Source organism: Tachysurus vachellii, chromosome 5 (genome assembly GCF_030014155.1).
Source record: "Tachysurus vachellii isolate PV-2020 chromosome 5, HZAU_Pvac_v1, whole genome shotgun sequence".
Taxonomy (NCBI): Eukaryota; Metazoa; Chordata; class Actinopteri; order Siluriformes; family Bagridae; genus Tachysurus; species Tachysurus vachellii.
Window position 1 is genome coordinate 10102165 of NC_083464.1, and position 21962 is coordinate 10124126.

Sequence of the window (21962 nt, forward strand, 5' to 3'; positions counted from 1 at the left end):
AGTCTTTAGTATACTGTACTACAGGTATATGAGATGGTAAAAACCCCACAGGACAGGTTAGACAGGTAGAGGTGTTTATAAACCCTCACACACCTGAACACTTTTGGACGTCACTAAGAAAGCACAACAGACTGACTTGGGACTTTAGGTACCAATCATAACATGAAGAAACAACACTTGCAAAAAAATAATGAGTCAGAAACAGAAATGCAAAAATGACCAAGAAACACACAAACCAGCAACAGTTAACAGCCAGGAAAAAGCCAGTGGTTGTGGGGGTAGAACACTGACTAAAACTTGACACCAGAGGAGAAAAGGTTAAAAACAGGAAGCACATGGCAGTGTGAAACACTGGTCAAAACACACAGCTTTGTTAATACAACTGAAATGAACTGATGATAAAGTCTTACAGGACCAGAGTGTAGGACTAAAAGTATAACTGTCCTATCAATACATAATTACAGTACAAACACATGGATTAACACCATTTATATTTTATTCTCTCTTTTATTCCATAGAGAGGGGCAATGAAAAGAATTGTCCACACTGAACACAGATGATAAAAAAAATATGTATAATAATAAAGCACAGCTAATAATAAAGCAGGATGTTTAAACCATTTTCACAGTTTTAGGTTTAATGTGATACACCCTGCAAATGGCTAAGTGACAAAAAGTCTCTTTGTTCAGTCAGTAACGGCACTGAGCACAAACTCGTATGGCAGTGAGACTTAATTTTGCACAAATAGACTGAAAATGCACCACAGCACACCAACACAGTCCAAGACAGCACAGAACAGTGCAAAAGAAGACAACAACAACAACAACCTAAAAACATCAATATCAATACAATCCTAAACAGGTCCGATACAATGCCAGAGCAGCCCCAAAACAGTGTTGAAACAGTCTAAAACAACCCAAATCTGTGCCAATACAGTGTCTCAAAAGTCCAAAACAGTGCCAATATATCAAAAACCCAACAGCCAAACAGCCCAAAGTTGTGACATCATCAAAGGTCCAAATCAGTGATAGAACGGTATCAAAAGTGCCAATACAGCATCGAAACAGTATAAAACAGTGCCACAATATCATCAAAAATTCAAAATAGTGCCAGAGCAGCCCCAAAACAGCAAAACAGCATCAATACAGTCCCGCAAACGGTGCCAAACCAGCCCAAAGTAATGCCAATACAGCCACAAAATGCACCAGCACAGTGACAAAACAGCCCAAATCACCACTAAAAACAGTTCAGATGTAATTTCCCAATCCTCTGTTTGGGATGTTGGAGCTTTTACAGACCAATAACAGAACAACCAGCTTCAGTGGTTTCACTATTCACACAACAGCACAATAACCACTTTATTTTCTGTGGCCCAAACCACCACTTTAATGTGGACAGGGAGCCAGAATAAACAAAAAAGATTTGTAAATAAAACGGTGAAGATGAGCATAAATATTAAAGCAAGTACAGTAAAAAAAACATTGGCATGGTGGTGCGTGTTATACACTCTTACACCTGGCACCCTGATGGTTTAGTTGGTTTGTGCCTCTCAACAAAACTTTTGTGTATCTTTAATCGATTCTCAGTAGAACAAAACTCTCATCACTGATCTGTCTGTTTTCCAGCAGACAAAGACCCTGTCATTTTACTGTCCCACAGAGATTATGATCATCTGTAATGCTCACCTCCACCCTGCTCTATCGGAGCTAAAGCAATAGGACGCGAGGTCCTCACTATATCAGCTTACACAAACCTGTGTTCTGTGGCATCTGATCCTCTTCCTTGTATTCACACACAAACAAAAGTAGACTCATAAAGGAACAGTTTAAGCAGAAAGTGTTAGGAACAGTGATAATAGTCAGAGATAATTTGACATTATATCTAAATTAAGACCTCACAAGTATAAGGTTCTATCTGACAATTTTGTCATTTTAAGATACTAAGCATTTTCTTTCATGCTTAAAAAGACCTTTTTTTAAAACCACTTTTAATTAATAGTGTTTAAACCCTTCACATAAACTGTATTCAGTGGAATGTAAATTACACAAAAAAAATGAACAAATCTTTGCCAAAAGGTCAGAACATTGTCAAGTACTATAATACTGATCTATTAAAAACCTTTTAAATGCTAACAAGACATAAGTGAAAATGTGTGAAGATCACCAAGGACTTTAATGACTTTAAGGACTTTTCACCAAGGAATTGTATTTTGCCTCCCTTGTCAGTGTCTTTGGATAAAAGCATTTATCAACAAATAAACATGGCCTAAATCGAATAAATAAAACACAACATTGGCTTCAGGTCTTCATATTTCTGCCAGTATCCTCTGTAAAATAGAGAGAATAAAGAATCCAGGGTTGAGCAGGTCATTTGTGAATGCTAGCTCTGAAACCATTGTTGCAAAAAAAAAAAAAAAAAAAAAAAAAAAAGTCACCTATTGTGAAAGCATGATATGTGACTCTTATGCCGGGCAATCTCTTCATAAATCGACTCTAAGATCTCATTATTTGCTACCCTCAATTACAGCTAAAGCGTCCCCAAAACCCTGGGATGAGATTCTGAACTACAGATCTGATCTGAGTTTACAGTTAATTTCAGGTTCTTCTTTGGGAGGAGCTCAGAAATAATTCGACACAGATGCCTAGCTTTCAGCTGCAGTATGCAATCAGAGAGAAAGAGACAGGCATAACCTTATGGTTTCTCAGAAGCCTTTTGAGATAATACAGTCGACGACGAGACGAAGTTCAGCGTCGGATACTTTGATACTCTTCATAGATGAGCAGTGGTTGTGATATTTAACTGTGTTAACAAACAAACAAACAAACAAACAAAAAACATAATTCCACCTACACTGCTAAGATGACTGATAGGTGGACTGTCAACTTCCATTAAAGGCGACAAACAGATAGCGAGCTACAAGGCCGATCAATAGAACTGGCTGGTGTGTGAATATATATAGTGTAGAGGTGGTGAAGAAAAGCAGGCATTGCACAACCCAGGACCCCGTTATAGTCATTTAACCTAACATAACCCTCAACAAGACTTCAGCTTCTCCACTGAGTCTATAAAAGTGTAAGTGCACACCATGTTACAATTAACAGGAACACATTGAAACAATGAAAAAATGTTTTGCAGTACTGGCTCGATAGTCTGTTAGGAGTTGGAACGCCGCTAAACAGAAGAACCCGATGACCTTTTGTGCAATCTGTATGCTCAGAGTGAGCACTGACTCAACGTGCAGATGATAACAGTGAGGCAGTGGAACAGGCTGTGCTAGTAAATATGGAAGCATCAACTCTATTAGTAGTTTACCATAACTCCAGCACAGACTCCAAACAATACCAAAAGTGTCAATACTGCTTTGTTCAATAAATAAATAAAATAAAAAGGTATAAAATTGTTGACCACCACAAGATTATACTGTCGCATTTAGATCATGCATGTAAGCAGTACGAGCATAAACAAATCAACACTAATGGTGCAACCCTTCAGATATGCTCCTCTCAAAAGTGTGTAAAAGAGCTCTTAAAAAAGAGCAGGCTCTGTTTAGCACCACTTTTAACGAAGATAGTGTCCTGCCTACACAATGTAATTTTCTAGAAACTTCCACAAACCATGTGAGATGGGCTCACCTGCAGAGTCTTCATCTTCCTCCCTCAGGATGTTGTCATCATTGCTGTTTTCCTGAGGTGAATTCCTGCCGTCATCCACGGGGACCACCGTGAAGTTTGTGGGCATTTTTACAGCATGTGCTTCTTACCAAGTGCGTCTCCTACTCCTTATCTGTCCCTCTTTCTCTCTCTCTCTCTCTCTCTCTCTCTCTCTCTCTCTCTCTCTCTATTTCGTGAGCACGCTCACTCGCTCCGTCTTACTCGTTCTGTTTATTGTCTTTTTTATCTTCCTTCAGGAAGCAACTCCTTCTCGTCCTGTGCAATGGCTTATCTGAGAGAAATTCTGTTTCACTCTGAGTGCTTGGATACCGGTGGCCCATGTGACCAGCCCTCTGACAAATATGGAGCAGCCACGCCCAACTGTCCACGCACGCATGCACCCACATGCATAGCCTGGTGTAGTCTGTCTCTTGTCTGCAGCAGCGGGAATCTCCAAAGACAGACAGAACCAGAAAGTGCAAGAGTTGAAAGGATGTATTGATTAAGCTAAGCTCTCCAGCCACTTCCTGTCTCTCTTAAAAAGGGTGAAGGGGTATGACGTAAGAGGGTTAGCTTCTTGTTCAATGAGTGACACAGAGACTATGTGCACTTAAATAATCATCCTAACATTACTGCATGTAGCTTAGGGAAGAGAATAACGTGCATTTCTAGTCAACAGAGACCTCAGCCCCAGCACTCACTGCTGAATTGTTCCAGGAATGCAAGTGTGCATAGCAAAAACTGGCATCAGCTACATGATAAACAGCTTATACTGTTTGCTGTTATTATCCAGGATCTTATCATAATGTTACTCCACATACAGAGCTCTCCTGTTTGCACTCAATGCTTCACTACAAGATCAAGTTTAGAGGAAAAATCCAGGAATGTATACAAGACCCTCCCTACATTAGGGCTATATCAGAATTAAATATGTATAGTATATTAATATATTATTATGGTGGGTATTATTAGTACTTAACTAACAAACATCAGCATTACCCTATGTAACACATAAGTGAGTGCATTTTTTTTTATATAATTTGTTTATTTAAAAAAGTTAAAAAATCAAAGACTGACACAGAACAAAAGTGTCATCAAGTGACTACAAGTTCAAACCCCAACAATACCACAGTCAAGAGAGCCCAAGAGAGCAGAACCGGCCATGCTTTCTTTGTGTGTGTGTGTGTGTGGATCACGTTAGGAGAGTCATTCTGATGACTCGTTACTCTCCCCTTTCCGTTAAGAGTGATTTTAGCCAATACAGTATATTCAACATCATTCACACACGTTTTTTTTTTACATTTGAATCATTTCAGATGTTGCTACAGGATAGAATGGTTTGGTCGCCTTTTCCCATTTAGCTTCATTGAATTATTATTTAAACTAGTGGTCAAAACAGGAACTGCAACAACTGCTATCTGAGGCCCCTGTGGTATGAATCGCATTTCACCAGAGGAGGAGCAACAGACAAGACAGATAATTACAGGGTTGCCAAATTAAGCTAGTTTAAAAGCTTTACACAGCCAGCTAGTCAGAATTCAATCTAATACATTTAAACACAAAGGGTGTGTTTTGTGTCACATTTGTAAGTAATGACAGTGTGTTTATGATGTACAGATATATTGTAAGGATTGGCAGAGAAAAAGAGATCATGGAATATAAGAAAAATGTGTTCGCCACAGTGACCTTGTTTCAGGCTAAAAGTCTAAGAATAAAAATGTGTGAAATTCTGAAAATCTGCCTGAATTTTTTTGTTTGTTCAATTGCAGTTAAACTGGAAATATTACTGGCAAACACACCTACTGAACTTGAAAAAAGCTATGTTTAAAACCGGTTAAATCAAGCTGCCGGAATGACTATGTTCTCAACTCAAATGGGGTTACTCTAGTTAATTTAAGTCAAGTGTGATAGCCCTTTGAATGAGTTTTCTTTGAGACTATTGTTATTAACAACCCATTTATTTAGGCTTAATGACTTCTCAAACGGCTTATAATGCATCCAAATGTTTAACGATATGTTGTACAACCCTACTGAGAGTCTCTCTATTCAGTTTCTGTTCTTGCTCCAGATTGTCACCTCTTGTGTCGTGAGTCACGATCATCCCGATGCGTTACCTTTCTGAGTTCAACAGGAAGTCCTATCACATTCATATGACGTTCAAAGTGTTTCCTCAGTTCATGTGTTCCTATTCATGTGATACGGTTGCATTATGGGTAAAGCAGACTGTAAATTTCGTTGTGAAACATTTTTTAAACAGGAAACTCTTGTGAAAAACATAGTACAATGAATATAAAACATACTTTAAAGTAGCGGTCACACAGAATATGCATTTTATAAAACACCCACTTTGTTTCACTCCTGAAAACACAACATACAGCACACCAACTTAAATTATTAGCCTTAAACGCATTAACAAACATATGCAACAATAAGTCATTAACCATACAAATCTTTATTTTACCAGAATCAGAAAAGTTTAACACTATTCAAACATATTCTTATAATCATCAAAAATAACTGCAATGTGCTGCAAACAAGCTAGAGGGATTTTCTTAAGTGCCAGGCTCACCCAGGCATCACATTTATCTATCAGGACACAGACAGAGCGGCACTATTTACTCCACGTTCCAGTAGCTGGTTATAGCGTAAAGAACAAGGAGGCCATCCTTAGAAGAACATCCCCAAAACATCATCACCTCCCCCACATTGCTGTAGTACTCAGGAAATGGTTGGAACTGTGTGTTCCACGTGATAGGAGAGCTCCCTTACTTTTATTTGGTTTCATAATGATTGTAGGACAAACTATTTTAAAACCTTTCCAGATAAAGCATGTTAAAGAAAAAAAAAATAAAAATAGTTGTTCACATTTATGTAAATTTTTTATTGACAAATTCCATTAGGTAGAGCAATTATTACCTGCTGTGTATTCTTTATAAACCATATGATCCTTCCTCATGTGTCAGTGAGGGTTTATTAACTGCTGTCTCTAAAGCACAAAGGATATGTATATGCTTTCATTGAAGTATCTGTTTGACTTGCTGTGTTCCCTTTGCAAATGTAAAATACCAGCGCTTACTCACAAAGCCAAAAACAGACCCCTAGAACCTAAAGGAAGCCTTGCTCTAAACCAGGTTTCATTCCAGACACAAGCATAGCTTGACTTGACGCAGTGCCAGGTAACGTCAAGGCTGTGTTCCCTCCACTAGCTTCCTGTAGCTGCTTACAGCCAATATGAAATACAAGTCCTTGACAAAAACAAACCGCACCTACCTTAAGGTACATAGCAGAAACTCTGCTCTGTACCATGTTCCCTTCCAGACAGAAATCGGCTTTGACTTACACACACTCCCTCAACACATAAGGAAAACATCCATTAAGAATCTTCTCTGTCCTTCCACCCAGAAATGAATGAACTTTTCATTACATCTTTACTAAGGAGCTAACAAACACTAACTTGGTTTAAAAAAGAAAGAAAACTCTATACACTATAGATTTATAACAATATAGATTTATATCACTATAGATTTACAGAATTCTTAGAACTCGGCTTCAATTCAATATTAAAAGATTCAAAGTTAATTTTTTGCATTATTTGGACAATATGTACAATAGATGGGTCAGGGAGAGTGCAGACAAATCAAGAGCGATCAATTTTTATCTTTTATTTTATATGTATGTACCTAACTATATACGTTTAAGTTTCTTGTGTATGTGCAAATGTGACAGGTGTGATATGTATGATCAGGTGGTGTGTGTGTGTGTTAAGTATGTTCAGAAGCGTTGGAGGGTGTTACTGGTCATGAGTTCAGGGCTCTGAGGGTTTGAGGACTTTTTTCAACCCACTGTATTCCACTTGGAAGCCTACATATACAGTAGATGTAAATGCATCTACACGGATGTGCACTGAAACAATCAGATTGCACTCCAGGATTCTGAAGCTTGTAGCCAGAAAAGTCTAAAAAAAAAAAATGTTTAAAAACGACATCAGAATCTCCTTACACTGTGGGTGGAGAGAGTACTCCATTAAAAGACTCAACAACAACCCGATTTCTGTAAAGAAATGCGATTGGTCAGTAATCCTATTACAATTCGGCAATTGAAATGTGCCTTTGGATCAGTGATGTACGTAACATTTAGTGAACATTAAAGAATAGAGCTGAAATGTCTACGTTTTAAACACATTTGCAGTAAGTATCTCTAATAACGTATCCTGTTTTTCAGTAAAAGGCTCAACTGAAGTGCAGGATGTGATTCATGTCACATGTGCAGCACATTTCATAATTTTCCATTATATTACATATGAGAATAATGGTCAGGATAATAGCCAATGGGCAGGAGTGTGTGTGTGTGTGTGATGGGATTAACAGAAAGTTCACCTCATTTCAAAGTCAGAACCAACAGTATCACTATCCTCCTGCGTTCCGGCCCCTGTGGTTTAACATGGCTATTCCCAGAGTATTGATCCTTCAGGAAATACAAGAGACATGAAGAGGTAAGGTTTCCAATGCACCAACTCTGAGCTGCAGTGCCCGATCTTTTTGGAAGTATTGTATACAGGTCACCCTGATATTAGACTATAAAGTAACAATGAAACACTAAACTATGTTTTGTTTTGGTTCATAACAGAAGTTAAAAAAAATGACACTGGGACATTCACAGTGCTGTTCCTGTATTCCTGACAGGGACTTTAAATAACTGTTTTAAACCCTGCTGTGTTTAAGGATACAACCAGCCTTCAGGCACTCGAGCATATCTTAGGAACTGTAGTGCACCAAGACAAGCATTTACACATGTTTGTTTTGTCTGATCTTAATATTTAACCTTTGCTTTATTGACTGTGTCATGCTCTAAGACCCGTATTTGTTATGTACGCTGACACAGCTCTCATTTACTTTGTATCCTAACAACTAATGCCCCAGGCAAACATCATCATTGCTGAGCGATCATGTGGAGCGAGAAAGTGCACACAGAGAGCCAGCTGTTAATAACAGACAGGGAAAGATGGACAAAGCAATTAATCCCTAAATCCTATTGCTCATTCAAATCCAATAGGGTTCTTGTACATTGGATTTTGACTAAAGTCAGATTGACGTTTCTAAGAATTCTCCATGTACGTTACATTACCTGATATCTTGCAGTGTCTGCACGTCACCTGGCATGCTATATCCAGATAATTGTTAGCAACAGTACAAAATAAGGACTACATTCCAAATCCTGGGTCACAATAGAACAGATAGATCACAATAAATCAGAACAGATAATGGCCTATTTCCTTATTTCTTTTTTCCTTAGAAACTATTGCAAAAATAACAACTACAGTTACTCTGTGGTTTGGGGAATCAGGTATGCTTCAATGGGGAACTGTGCAGGTGAAAGTATATGTCTTGTGTATGCTTCCACCATGATGGATCGTGTAGCGTACGCACTGCTGTGTCCATAAAACAATAGACTGTAATGAAGTCGTTAAGTGTGAGAAACGTACGGATTTAAAGTTTTGAAACTGATGTAGTGTTTATTAGTCATAAGGGTTTATGAAACATTCAGAAGTAAAAAAAAAAATGACTCTGGGACATTCACAGAGCTGTTCATGTAATTTCTACATCACATTTCTACTTCCTTCTTGCTTCAAACGTTTACTTAAATGCTCGGGATTTCGCTGCTGAATCCTTTTGAGGTTCGATTTCTTTTCTCACTGAGAACTGATCAAACAACTCAATGCTGTATACTAAATATCACATTTTTAAAAAATATATATCATAGTAAAATAAAACACTCTGACTGATATAATGCACTGCATCTCTTCAGTTTTTCCTCCTCTATAACAGCACAGTACAAACAAAATCTCATTGTAGTGTTTCATTATTATAAGGGTGATATTCCTTCTACTATGTGAAAACGACTCTGATTTTACACTGATGTTTAAACAAATCAGAGTGGATTACACAGTAAGTGATTGTGTGAATCCCCAAAACAATCACAGAACAGAAACATTCATCTGGAGTCTTGTTTATTAAGGTTTCTCTATGATGCAAAATTATTCAAGACTCCCGCAGAGCCGAAGATTACAGTCCCGGCTTCGGAATTGTTCACCGTTTGATCCTTTTAACTTGGAGAGCAAACATATGATGACAGGGTGTTTAAACCAGAAAAAAGAAACAAAAGAAAAAAAAGAGGTTGAGTGTATTTTTGTAGAAAAGAAGCAGCAAATGACAAATGGATGTTATGTTTGATGTAGACATACTGAGTATAGTTATCAGTTTAGCAGCTGCTTTTATCAACCACGGAGATGAAGACTTATGATCAATAATGAGCTGAAAAATTAGGTTTTAATGTGACTGGTGACTTGAAAACTAATTAATTCATAAAATCGACTCGTAACCAATGTAGTCTGACTGTGAAATATCTATTTGTTTTCATTATAAAATTAAATCACCATATTCATCAGTCACCATATTGTAAACTATATTTTTCAATATACTGTCTAATTTTCCTTGCACAGCTAATTCCAATCCTCCTTAATACACAATTGTCGGATATATTTATACGTATATTTATAATCACACCCTTCAGTGTCACCCAAATGAGGATGAGGTTCGTCTTTGAGTCTCGTTCCTCTCAAGGTTTCTTACTTTTCCATCTACAGTAAGGGAGTTTTTCCTCTCCATAGGCGCCTCGGGCTTGATCGTTGGGGATAAAAACAAATTAATTACATTAATTTTTGTATTATATTAATCTTTGTATAATATAATTTTTTGCATTGTATTTTACTTATAAAAAAATATTCAAAATAATAAAGTAATATTTAAACACAGTTATTTCACTGAATGTTTTACTGTGTATCATTTTGTAGATGACATACAATTTTTATTTTCATTTGAATTTGAAATACTCATTTATGAAAATGAGTACGTTCATAAAATAAATCTGTAGCACAAGACCACTAATCTCTTACTGTTAAAGAGCTAAGAGCAACAAGCAAGTTATCATTTATCTTATCTGTTTGTCTATCTTAAAGATCTTAAAGATCTAGAGTATTGAAGAAGATATATTGGAAAAAGTATTTGTGACTGTAGCACCACCTCCTGGTGACCCTGAGCAAAAGCAATACATTTTCCTTTCCAGACATTAGTGGAAAATTCCACATGATGTTAAAAAGAACCTGAAAGGACGTCTTACCTAAGTGAGTTAAAAAGTAGACTAAAATAGGATTAAGATCTAATAACACAATCTTCTACATTACAAAGCTTAGACATTATGCAAATCTGAACATACTTTTCATATATGGTGCATATTCAAATAGGAAATAAAATGTTTTAAGGCAGGCGTGATATCCTAGGAAAAACTTTAAGGTAATTTTTCTGCCATTCTCTCATCCACACAGCCTACCCTGAATTCCCAGTTGTTTACAACTCAAAAGACAAAAGTGTTTTTTTACCCTTTTTGTAAATTTTTAAGGCAGATTTTTAAGTTTTCTTTAAAGTTTGAGCTTTAAAAAAGATCAAGAACCTCGGAGTCATACATGACGATAAAGGTATGAGGTAGTCAAGTCAAACAGGTAACTGTGCTGCGATGACAATTTAGGAGCACAGTGAAACAGGAGTGAAATTTCTTCTTTCTTCCTCCACACACTGTAACTGCATCCTGTTAGAGTCATTCTGCTTTGTTGTTTAGGTAAAAAAAAAAAAACATTAAAAGAAATCAACAAATACAAATAAATTCAGATGTTATGTCATCTGGAACTTGTCAGCTGTACCATGCTGATGTACTCTAGGAGCATAGAGCACATGTTTTGATGCAACCAAATAACGTTTTGATGTCTGAACCGAACTGAAATTCCTTCATGTAAAACTCTTAATTGATCTGATTTAAAGGGGTTATATGAAACAATCCAGTAAAAAAAAAAAAAAGAAAAAAAATATATATATATATATATATATATTTTTAATAAATAAATAAATAATAATAAATGAATTAATAAAAAAATAAAAATAAATTACGCATGTAAACACATGTACTGTAAATGTGTTTTATTTTTTTTAATGTTTTTTTATTCACAACAACAGATGCTCAGAGGTCTTTTCAGAAATCATATAAATGTACCTGTAAGCAAATATTTCATCGGATTGCAATGTTTAGCGTACATAAATAGTTCTCTTAGAATCTGCAATCGGATCGAATTCATTCAGATTGTGAAAGATGGGCGCATGTGAACATACATACTATTTAAAGAGACTTGGTGTGGATAAAAAAATAACCCACAAGAAATCTGACCTAGTGAATTAAAGCTGCAATAAATCTTGACCTAATCAGTTGTTTTGAAATGACCTCTGATCTGCATGAAGCAGTTAAACTTTGTGTTTAACCGAGTGGCTAAAAGAAATTAAAAGTGTGGAGAAACACACATATATTTAACCTTGGGGTATATACACTTTTGGTCTCAATTATACTGTATGTATGCATTCAATCAAGTAAAGAGCCAAATGTTTATTCACATAGACAACCAAATAAGAAATAAATTCATCTATTATGAGGCCCAGGTTATAAAAGTAGTAAGAGCACTGAAGTGACGAAGTCGTCTGTGTACAGTACATCAATCTGCATGACGCATTCGAAAAATAAATACAGTAAGAACTTCTAAACATAGAAAGAACTGACAGGAATTTTGACCACCCTAAAATAGAGACGACACAAGTACACTCACAGGCTGTACACTCACAGGCTATCTCGAATGTTGCACACATGTACGCGTCTCTCTCAGCTGTCTGCTTGACAAGCCTGGATCAGGTGATGCTTTATTTTTTCCTCTTATGCAATAGGTGAGTTGTGCCCAGCATGCCACAGGAAGCCCGGGTGACTGGTAAAGGCTTCCTGAGGTATGAGGAGAGGGAGTGTCAGGGGAAGTCACCTAAAACCACAGACACATCAGCTTTTCACGCCAGCAGCTTAAGGCCAATAACTGAAAGAGACAGCTGAGTAGAGTTGAAATGAAATTCAATAACGTCGCATAATCTACAGACTGATGACTCACACGTCTGTAGCATTAATGAAGAAATTCTATGAATTTACACAGAGGTCAATGTTTTTAGTGGAAAAACTGGTTGTGTTTCATTCTGCCATGATATTTTTTTAGTACCTCTGTAGGATTCTCAAGTTATTTAATATGACAAGAACAATCAGGCCTGATTCATAAATAATCAATTTAGATCATTAAAAAAAATAGAAATGTACAGGGGGCTGCCATGATTAAAAATTTAGCTAAATGAATAAAATATATTATACAATATATTACAAAAACAATATCTTAAGTCAGAAGTCACTTACTAAATAAAAACCTAACCTACAATGGGGGTTGGTGGATATTTACAAGTTATTTCCAACAGTTCAGATATCCACTGAGGTCTATGAGGTCAGTGTTATGAGAACAGATATACACTCACCAACCCACACCATACACACACCCACATACACACACAAGACGGAGGGTGAGTCGATGTGCACAGCTCTGCAAAATGCACAGAGTAACTAGACACTGCAACCTAAAATGTGATATGGACAGAAAATGGGAGCTTTGAATTTTGAAACCCTCATAAAGTGGACAAACTGTGCAAGCTTCAATGACTGTCAATAAGCTATGAGTTCAAGCCTAAAAATTCAAAAGGTGTATAAAAATAAGTGACCTCGACCGCGTAAACAAAAAGAAAACGCAACTCAACAAAGTGTGGTGAAATATCGATTGCCTTAATGCGTCCAGAGGTTTCACACTGCATCGTCGCTGCAGCTTTTTATAATTCCTGCTAGACTATTACAGACCGAATCACTGTAAATCTATTCATTGTGGGCAATAAACACAATCATCAGCCTTAATGTAGAAAAAACAAGAAGGCCACACGGCGATGAGGGAAACACTCCCCTTAGACTAGGCAATTATGGTCCCTGCAGACAGCAGCACCAGGGTGACACTATTATTTCATGTCAAAGCACAAGTCACTGATTCACAAGTCACTGATTCACGAGTCATTGTATTCAAAAGTACATAGATGTCAAGCATGCAGTTATGTTCTCTTTTATTCATTAGATCATTTTTTTTTTATTTTTGTAGTTTTATTTATTATTTATTTATTATTATTGTGTACCACACAAACCCTTGTTATAATTATGTACAGTTCAATTCCCAGGCAGGGAACCAACCCATACACTAAGGAGTTACTCGATGGTAAAATGAGAAAGTTGCTTCAAGAAAGGCAAACCTAGAGCAAACCACATGCCAAATCAAAATATGAAGAAGATCAGATAATCCACTGTGGTCACCCTGAACAGGGAGAAGCCAGAGGGCAAAAACAACACGATACTGGAAAAACTATCACAAAAAAAATGGTAGTTCTAATGCATTTTTCAATAAAAAAAAAAATACAAAAACTGTCTAGTCCTTAACTCTGTATATAATAAGTGAATCAAAAATCAAATCTAGTCTCTTTAGTCAAGTGAATGACCAAACAATTACAATTAGACAAAACATGTTAAAAAGCATCTATCAATAGCCAGTTAGAAAACTTTAGATAAAAATTTTATTGGGATTTTGTCAAAGGAATCTAAAGATGATTCATTAAATGTTAAATTAAATAGTCGTATAAAATACCTCAATGATTGATGCTAATGTTTCTGTGTGTGTGTGTGTGTGTGTGTGTGCAAGACAAAGTTCATTAAAGGACACAAACCTAGGAATGAAGAATAAACACTCTCACAACACATCCTGAATGAGCGCTGAGATCCTCTGTCATAGCTCTCCAAAAAGCTGCTGTGTCAAGGCCTAATGATTTGGTATGGAATGACCCTGTTATGAACATGGATGCATGAGTCAGCTGTTTCTCATGTCCTGACCAAGAAAGACTAAAGATGGGAGATGTCACCTGATAGCCACAGCCCCCATCTCCCTTTCAGCTACAGAGAAAGGCATCAGCTCTGTTCAAGACACCACCATAAACTCCTTCCTGAGAGAAAGTTAGGAGATTGGGCTTTCTTTGTCCTCTTGGAGACTTCTGCACTGTCCAAGAACATAAATGTTGCATTTTGTTTCTTAATGAACATGAAATTTAATGGAAGACATTCAAATTCAAATTTATTTGTGTAGCGCATTGTCTCAAAGGACATTGTCTCAAAGCAGCTTTACAGAACATGAACATAAGATAGAAAATGAATATGAAGATTAATATAGTACAAAAATTCAAGATTAATATTAGTTATATTTAAATTTGTTTGTATTTATTCCTAATGAGCAAGTCTGAGGTGATTGAGATGACTGTGGGGAGGAAAAACTCCCCTAGATGGAAGAGGAAGAAACCTTATGAGGAACCAGACTCAAAGAGGAACATCATCTTCATTTGGGTGACACTGGAGAGTGTGATTATAAATATACAGTATGACAATTGTGTATTGATGAGGAGGTTTTTGTCCTCAAAGACCACATGAGAACACACATTCTTGTGTTATGATTTCCTGAATAAATGTGATCCAAGTAAGCAGATAAATAACAAACTGTTCCTGAATCTTTTTGTGCTTCTGGCTATAGAAGGACTGATTTAGGTTAAGGCATAGCATTAATTAGCTGCATTAATATTGAGGTCAGTAGATGGTCCTTACAAAAACAGTAAGACAAATGTGTGTGTGTGCATGTGTGTGTATGTGTGAGTATAGTAAAATAATTGTTTGTGTTTGTGTGTGTCCAGGCGCACATATGCATGTAATTGTGCTTGTGTACGCATATGCAGGCATGCACATGTGTGTGTAGAGATACCACTAAATTATGGACAGAAAGGATACTTCAGAAAGACTACTGAGACCTAATGTCTCGGAATAAGGGAAGTCCTGGCCTAATTGTTAGAGAGTTTGACTCCTAACCCTAAGGTTGTGGGTTCGAGTCTCGGGCCGGCAATACCACGACTGAGGTGCCATTGAGCAAGGCACCAAACCCCCCCAAACTGCTCCCCGGGCGCCGCAGCATAAATGGCTGCCCACTGCTCCAGGTGTGTGTTCACGGTTTGTGTGTGTTCACTGCTGTGTGTGTGCACTTTGGATGGGTTAAATGCAGAGAATGAATTCTGAGTATGGGTCACCATACTTAGCTGTATGTCACGTCACTTTCACTTAATGAGCTTCAGTGCCTCTTCCTACTGTATGTTTTATCCAATCAAACCAAGCTGTTCCAAATGCACCAGCATCAATCAATGCCAATAGAATACTTGATCAGCTTCACTCATAAATGTACTACAGCATTATGATCAGTTACTGCAGTTAGTTAAAATAAGCCAGAAGTTGACGCCAGGGATTAATAAAGGACTTTAGTTAAATACCTTTAGTTAGATCTAAGTGAGTTCCTGGAGAGAATTCTGGTCTCCAGGACAGACTCACCGCTGCTTTAAATGTCCTTCATTTGGATATAATGGGTTGGCAAAACCACAGTGGTGCACTAGTCTCTTAACCCATTAATTTGAGACTTTTCCAGACTAATATATATTACAACAATTTTTTTTTCCTGTCATTTCTTTGCAAATATTTTTTTGATAGTGGCTCCTCTGTTTAATCATGTGCCATTTATCTGATATACTGTAACATTTCAGCTATATATCTGAAAACACTGAAGACGACCAAAAATAATCCACAGGTAATCAATCATCTAACCACATCATCACTTATACAGAGTCTTGCAGTTATGTCTAGGTTTAAAAGGTCTGGCATATACCCCAATTTGAATCTTATCTTTTTCTAACATTGACTACATTTACTTATAAAGTGGAGCTTATTCACACATAATTTTTAACAAATAACAATTGAATTGCTTTCATCTGTAAATGCAGGCCATTAAAAAAAGCAATGGTAAATGCTGCACCGATATAATAGTGTGTGATTACATAGAACAGGACAACCCATAAAAAACAGACATCTAAAGCATGGCTTGATTTCTAGCCGAGACTTTTATCTCGACAGGTAGCTGCACCAGAGTGGAACATAAAACAAGAGTGCAGTTCAATCAAGTCAGGCTTTTTTTCTTAACAGCCTAAACTAACAGCGGAGACACTCGATCAAATATGTCTCTGAAGGTCACTTGCTTCATATTGCTTTTTAAGATAGACCTCAAGGCTTAAGTTTCATTTTTCATTCACCAGCAAGTTTAGGTATGATGAGCATGATGTCACTTTTTGTACATGTATTCTGAGTAGTTATAAACTACAATTAAATCACACTGTCTAAATACGCAAAATGCCGACAAGGTGTAATCCATAAATCTAAAAAAAAAAAAAAAAAAAAAAAAGAACAAATGAAACAGAAACTGGTAAGGGCTGTACATGCCTGGTTATATAATCTGTCTGCATCACATACAGCCTTGTTTATTCCTGCCATGATATAAATGGGCTAGCAGTTTTTTTAAAAAATCAATAGTATGATTTGTTTTTTGGCATCCATGCCAGATTATATGCTGTTAACAAATATGATGGTCAGTAAGTCATATCAGATTACACAGACTGAAACACCCCTTAGATTTTGGCTGATATACAGTACAGTACGTCACATCATTGTCACTGACACATACAGTTTGACGAAGGCACATACACACCACTGTCTTGACTGTATTACACAGGAACAAGGCGGATTATTCACTCAATCATCCTCGTTCCCATAAAATGTCATGGGACGTCAAAATATATAAACTTAACACTGATATAATCATATGATAAGATATAAACTACTGCTCACAGTCAATCTAGTAATAGATATTTTGATTTTATTTGAGCTCTCCTAAAGGATACATCAGTCTTATATTAAGGTATTTTTCTGAAACACATCACATATTTTTAGTGGCATAAATGCATAAACCAGGCCTCAGGCCCAGTGCCAGTCCAAACCCTGGGTAAATTAAGGAGGGTTGCACCCAGAAGAGGAAAAACCTGTGCCATATCGAATACATCAATCCATCATCAACGCTCCGGATATGTTCCAAATATGCAATGATGTCAATGCTCCTAGCGGAAGGAGCTGAAAGACGGAATTGCTTAACCAATTACAATTTGCCTTAAAAGCTCCAACATAGCTAAAAGGTGGTGGGACAGTAACCCCATACTAGGCACTCAACCACTACCTGAATAAGAAAACGCATCTCCTTGTTCCTCATATAGAAGCAAACATTAAGCTTATATTACACATGCACATCAGATTTATCACATTAATTGTAATGCACTGACACAATCAACAAACTCACCCTGGTTTAAGGAGTACGGCGTCTTGGAAAAATGGTAACAAAATCCACCTATGACACTAACAGACAAGACTAAAAGCCTGCTTTAGGAGTCTGGCAACTTGATTTCCGACGGCAATTAGATGAGGCGCTATTAATAACGGACATAGCTAAGCTTGAATGCTGAATTAAAGACCATCTATCCAAAGATCAGAAGATATACTTACACTTGCTGCCTGGTATTACTTTAAGTGACGTTATGTGCGATCAAAAACAATTTATATCGGACTCCACAAAGTCCAACATGCAGTCTAGACATATCATGCATAGAGAAAGTAACTACTACTTAATTTTAACTCTACTGAGCCTCTTAAGTTCTTTTCAGAAATTCTCAGAATTGCATAATTACCTTTCCACTTGATGTACTGTACTGACATGTATGTATATATACACATATCTTTTTGTTCACTTTAGTCCTCCTTTTCAGTTTTACACTAATCCAACAAAAATCAACACACAATAAGAACACACAAGTATTAAGAAATTATAGATCGAAGCAGAAAGAACGTGCATCAGCTTGCCTAGCTTCAGCTCTCCTGGTGGCCTTTGGGTGCTTGGTTCCACGGATCTGGGACGTGAGACGTGTTTCACACTAAACACGATGGTTTGTTATCTTTGCTAAACAACAGAAGTAATCCAGCATAATCAAGCAGGGCATTTAACTTGCTTTATAATGTGTATAGTGTCTTTGTGGTGTATAGCTTGTGTAAACTGTATGTAAATATTGTTTGAAATCTAGTAAGTAAGAATACAGCGAATGTTGAGAACTGTTGGGAATATGCATCAACTGGCTGGAGAAACTGAGCTCTTAACCATGAAATCTATCTATCTGTCTCTGTCTGTCTGTCTGTCTAATTAGTCTATCTATCTATATATCTATCTATCTAATTAGTCTATCTATCTATCTATCTATCTATCTAATTAGTCTATCTATCTATCTATCTATCTATCTAATATTGCTTTAAATCTAGTAAGACTACAGCGAATGGTGAGAACTGTTGCCATTAACTGGCTGGAGAAACTGAGCTCTTAACCATGAAATCTATCTATCTGTCTGTCTGTCTGTCTGTCTAATTAGTCTATCTATCTATATATCTATCTAATTAGTCTATCTATCTATCTATCTATCTGTCTGTCTGTCTGTCTGTCTATCTGTCTGTCTGTCTGTCTGTCTGTCTATCTAGCTATCTATCTAATTAGACTATCTATCTATCTCTAATTAGTCTGTCTATCTATCTATCTATCTATCTATCTATCTATTCAATATTGTTTGAAATCTAGTAAGACTAACCATGAAATCTATCTATCCGTCTGTCTGTCTGTCTATCTAATTAGTCTATCTATCTATCTATCTATCTATCTATCTTAGTCTATCTATCTAATTAGTCTATCTATCTATCTATCTATCTAATTAGTCTATCTATCTATCTACAGTATCTATCTATCCAATATTGCTTGAAATCTAGTAAGTAAGACTACAGCGAATGTTGAGAACTGTTGGCATTAACTGGCTGGAGAAACCGAGCTCTCGACCATGAAATCATAGGAGTCCGATGTCATATTGTAAAAGCCATATTCATTATTTTATTCAAAGCAACCTGTGCAATAGAATGGAAGCTTTTCCAACCACTAACAGATGGGGGAAAAGAACAGAGTAATATGATAACATGGTATATTTCTATCAATAGAAATACTACCTGCAGTTGTTCAAGGGCACAGGAATGAATAGGAAATGATGGGAAAGTCAGCCTATTTATTATATCCCTGGATTGAGGTGTTCACCTACCTGACACCACATATCTCTTATTCATTGAGCTCAGAGAGACATGCAGTGCGTGGTGATCATTTTAAAGCCGGGGTAATTCCTTACGCACAGATTTATCCTCCAGTTCACTCAAGCAAATCGAGCAGTAAGTCACTCACCGTATTTGTTAGGTTCTCTGTTGTACTGGAGGATGGGAACAACCTCAGGTTCATCTAAATCACCCACACCTCCAAACACAGGTAAGAGCTCCTGGTTATTATGGAGATAATTCAGCTCCGGCTCCTCGATGTCACAGCACTGAGACACGGGCAAAACCACGAACCTTTCCGTCATGTTTGTCCACCTCAATCTCACGGCTGAGCAAGTTTCACGGGTCAGATGGCGCTCGGTCTGGAGCTCATAGCTGGCGGTGTGTGCGGTGTTCAAGTGCGCTCATAACACAATGTAGGCGAGCGGCAACCTCCATGCACCCTGTCAATCCGTGCCGCGGTGGGCGTGACCGAGCGCTGATTGGTCGAGCTGCTGGTCAGTCAAACACGAGCAAACAAAGCGCCTTCTGGAGATGTTTGTGTTAGAAACAAAGTGAGGAAACTTTTATTCCATGTATTTAATGCAATAGTCTATCTATCTATCTATCTATCTATCTATCTATCTATCTATCTATCTAATTAGTCTATCTATCCATCTATCTATCTATCTATCTATCTATCTATCTATCTATCTATCTATCTATCTAATTAGTCTATCTATCTATCTATCTATCTATCTATCTATCTATCTATCTATCTATCAAATTAGTCTATCTATCTATCTATCTATCTATCTATTATATTGAAGCACAGCTGATTAGTTTAAATGCATGAACAAGTTTTATTTCATTGTTACTGTCAGTTATTAAAATAGTCTTCCATCTGAATAGCTGACACCTTTTACCAGACAGTTTAGAGGAACTCAAATAAAAAAAAGTAATAAATATTTAGTGTGCTGTATTGGAAAATGTACCCTACATGCTATCCCTCTTTCCTTCTTCGTGAGACAACTAGCAAGGTAAATAAATCATTAAACAGCCTTTCTCAAAGCCGTTATAGCCCTTAGCAATTAACTGCCATCTTGTAGTTGGTTTAGCAACATATTATATGTGAAAGCTAAAGATGAACAGATTTTAAAGAAATACACTGGAAATTTAAAATACAGAAAAAAGGGATGGATGTGGTATTGTGGTTTTCTGAATTCATGGTAGTGAATTTGAGATTTAAATGTAGGAGTGTTTGAGGTTGCATCTGCACTCCTCATGTCTTTTGATGAGAGCTCCGAGTCTCTTGAACAGGATATTTACATTTGTCAGATACCAGAAACTGTGATTAAAATTACAGAATAGTTTACACCTACAACTGAGATTCTTCTGCGATACATTTGAAATACTATTATGATATTATAGTATACAGTATGTATATATGTATATATGTGTGTGTGTGTGTGTGTGTGTGTGTGTATATATATATATATATATATATATATATATATATATATATATATATATATATATATATGATAATGTAGTATAGTTGTATTGTTTCCAAAAGCACAATTATGTTGTGCATAAGTATAATTCTCATCGTAAGTAATACATTGTATTAGTTTATGGTACATTTAATGTATCTGGCATTTACATTTACTTTTATGGCATTTGGCGGACATCCTTAGCAAGAGTGTTGTACAGAAGTGCTTTTAAGTCTCTATCAATAAATACATTAACATTGGTTCACTAAGTTTCAGACTTAGGATACCATGAACCTAACATACCTATATAAATCAAACAGGGAAAATAAGTGCTAGTTTAAGCGTTTCAGGAAGAGGTTGGTCTTCACCCGTTGTTTGAAGATGGCCAGTGACTCAGCGGTTCGGACATTTAGGGGAAGTTTATTTCACCACATCGTTGCCGGAACAGAAAAGCGTCTTGCTGTACACCTACCTTTAAACATGAGAAATGGTGGGACCAGTTGAGCAGTGCTAGTAGATTCAAGGGAGCGTGGTGCAGAGAGAAGAGACAACATTATCCAGAGCAACTTACATTTATCTTATTTATATAACTCAGTACTTGAGGCATGATCAAGGGCCCAGCATGGACTCAGTACAAGGCATGATGAAGGGCCCAGCAGTGGCAGCTTGGCAGTTCTTGTGATTTTTTACTTTCTGGTCAGTAGTACAACGTCTTTATCAAAGTTTTCCCCTCAATATTGTCCAGTGATTTATTGTATCA

At 36.8% G+C, this 21962-nt stretch overlaps 1 protein-coding gene across 4 annotated transcripts in view; it reads right to left on the bottom strand.

Annotated features, from left to right (window-relative positions):
• slc12a7b (solute carrier family 12 member 7b) overlaps positions 1 to 20143 on the bottom strand; it is a 70654-nt gene extending 50511 nt beyond the window's left edge. For 2 of the 4 annotated variants that reach the window (XM_060869662.1, XM_060869661.1), the window contains exon 1: positions 19861 to 20141. In XM_060869662.1, the coding sequence (XP_060725645.1) occupies positions 19861 to 20035 (175 nt within the window). In that variant the 5' untranslated portion in view covers positions 20036 to 20141. Of the gene's footprint in view, positions 1 to 3632; positions 4031 to 19860 lie in introns of those variants that run through there. The other 2 variants (XM_060869665.1, XM_060869664.1) reach the window with 2 other exon arrangements.
• Positions 20144 to 21962: the final 1819 nt, after the last annotated feature.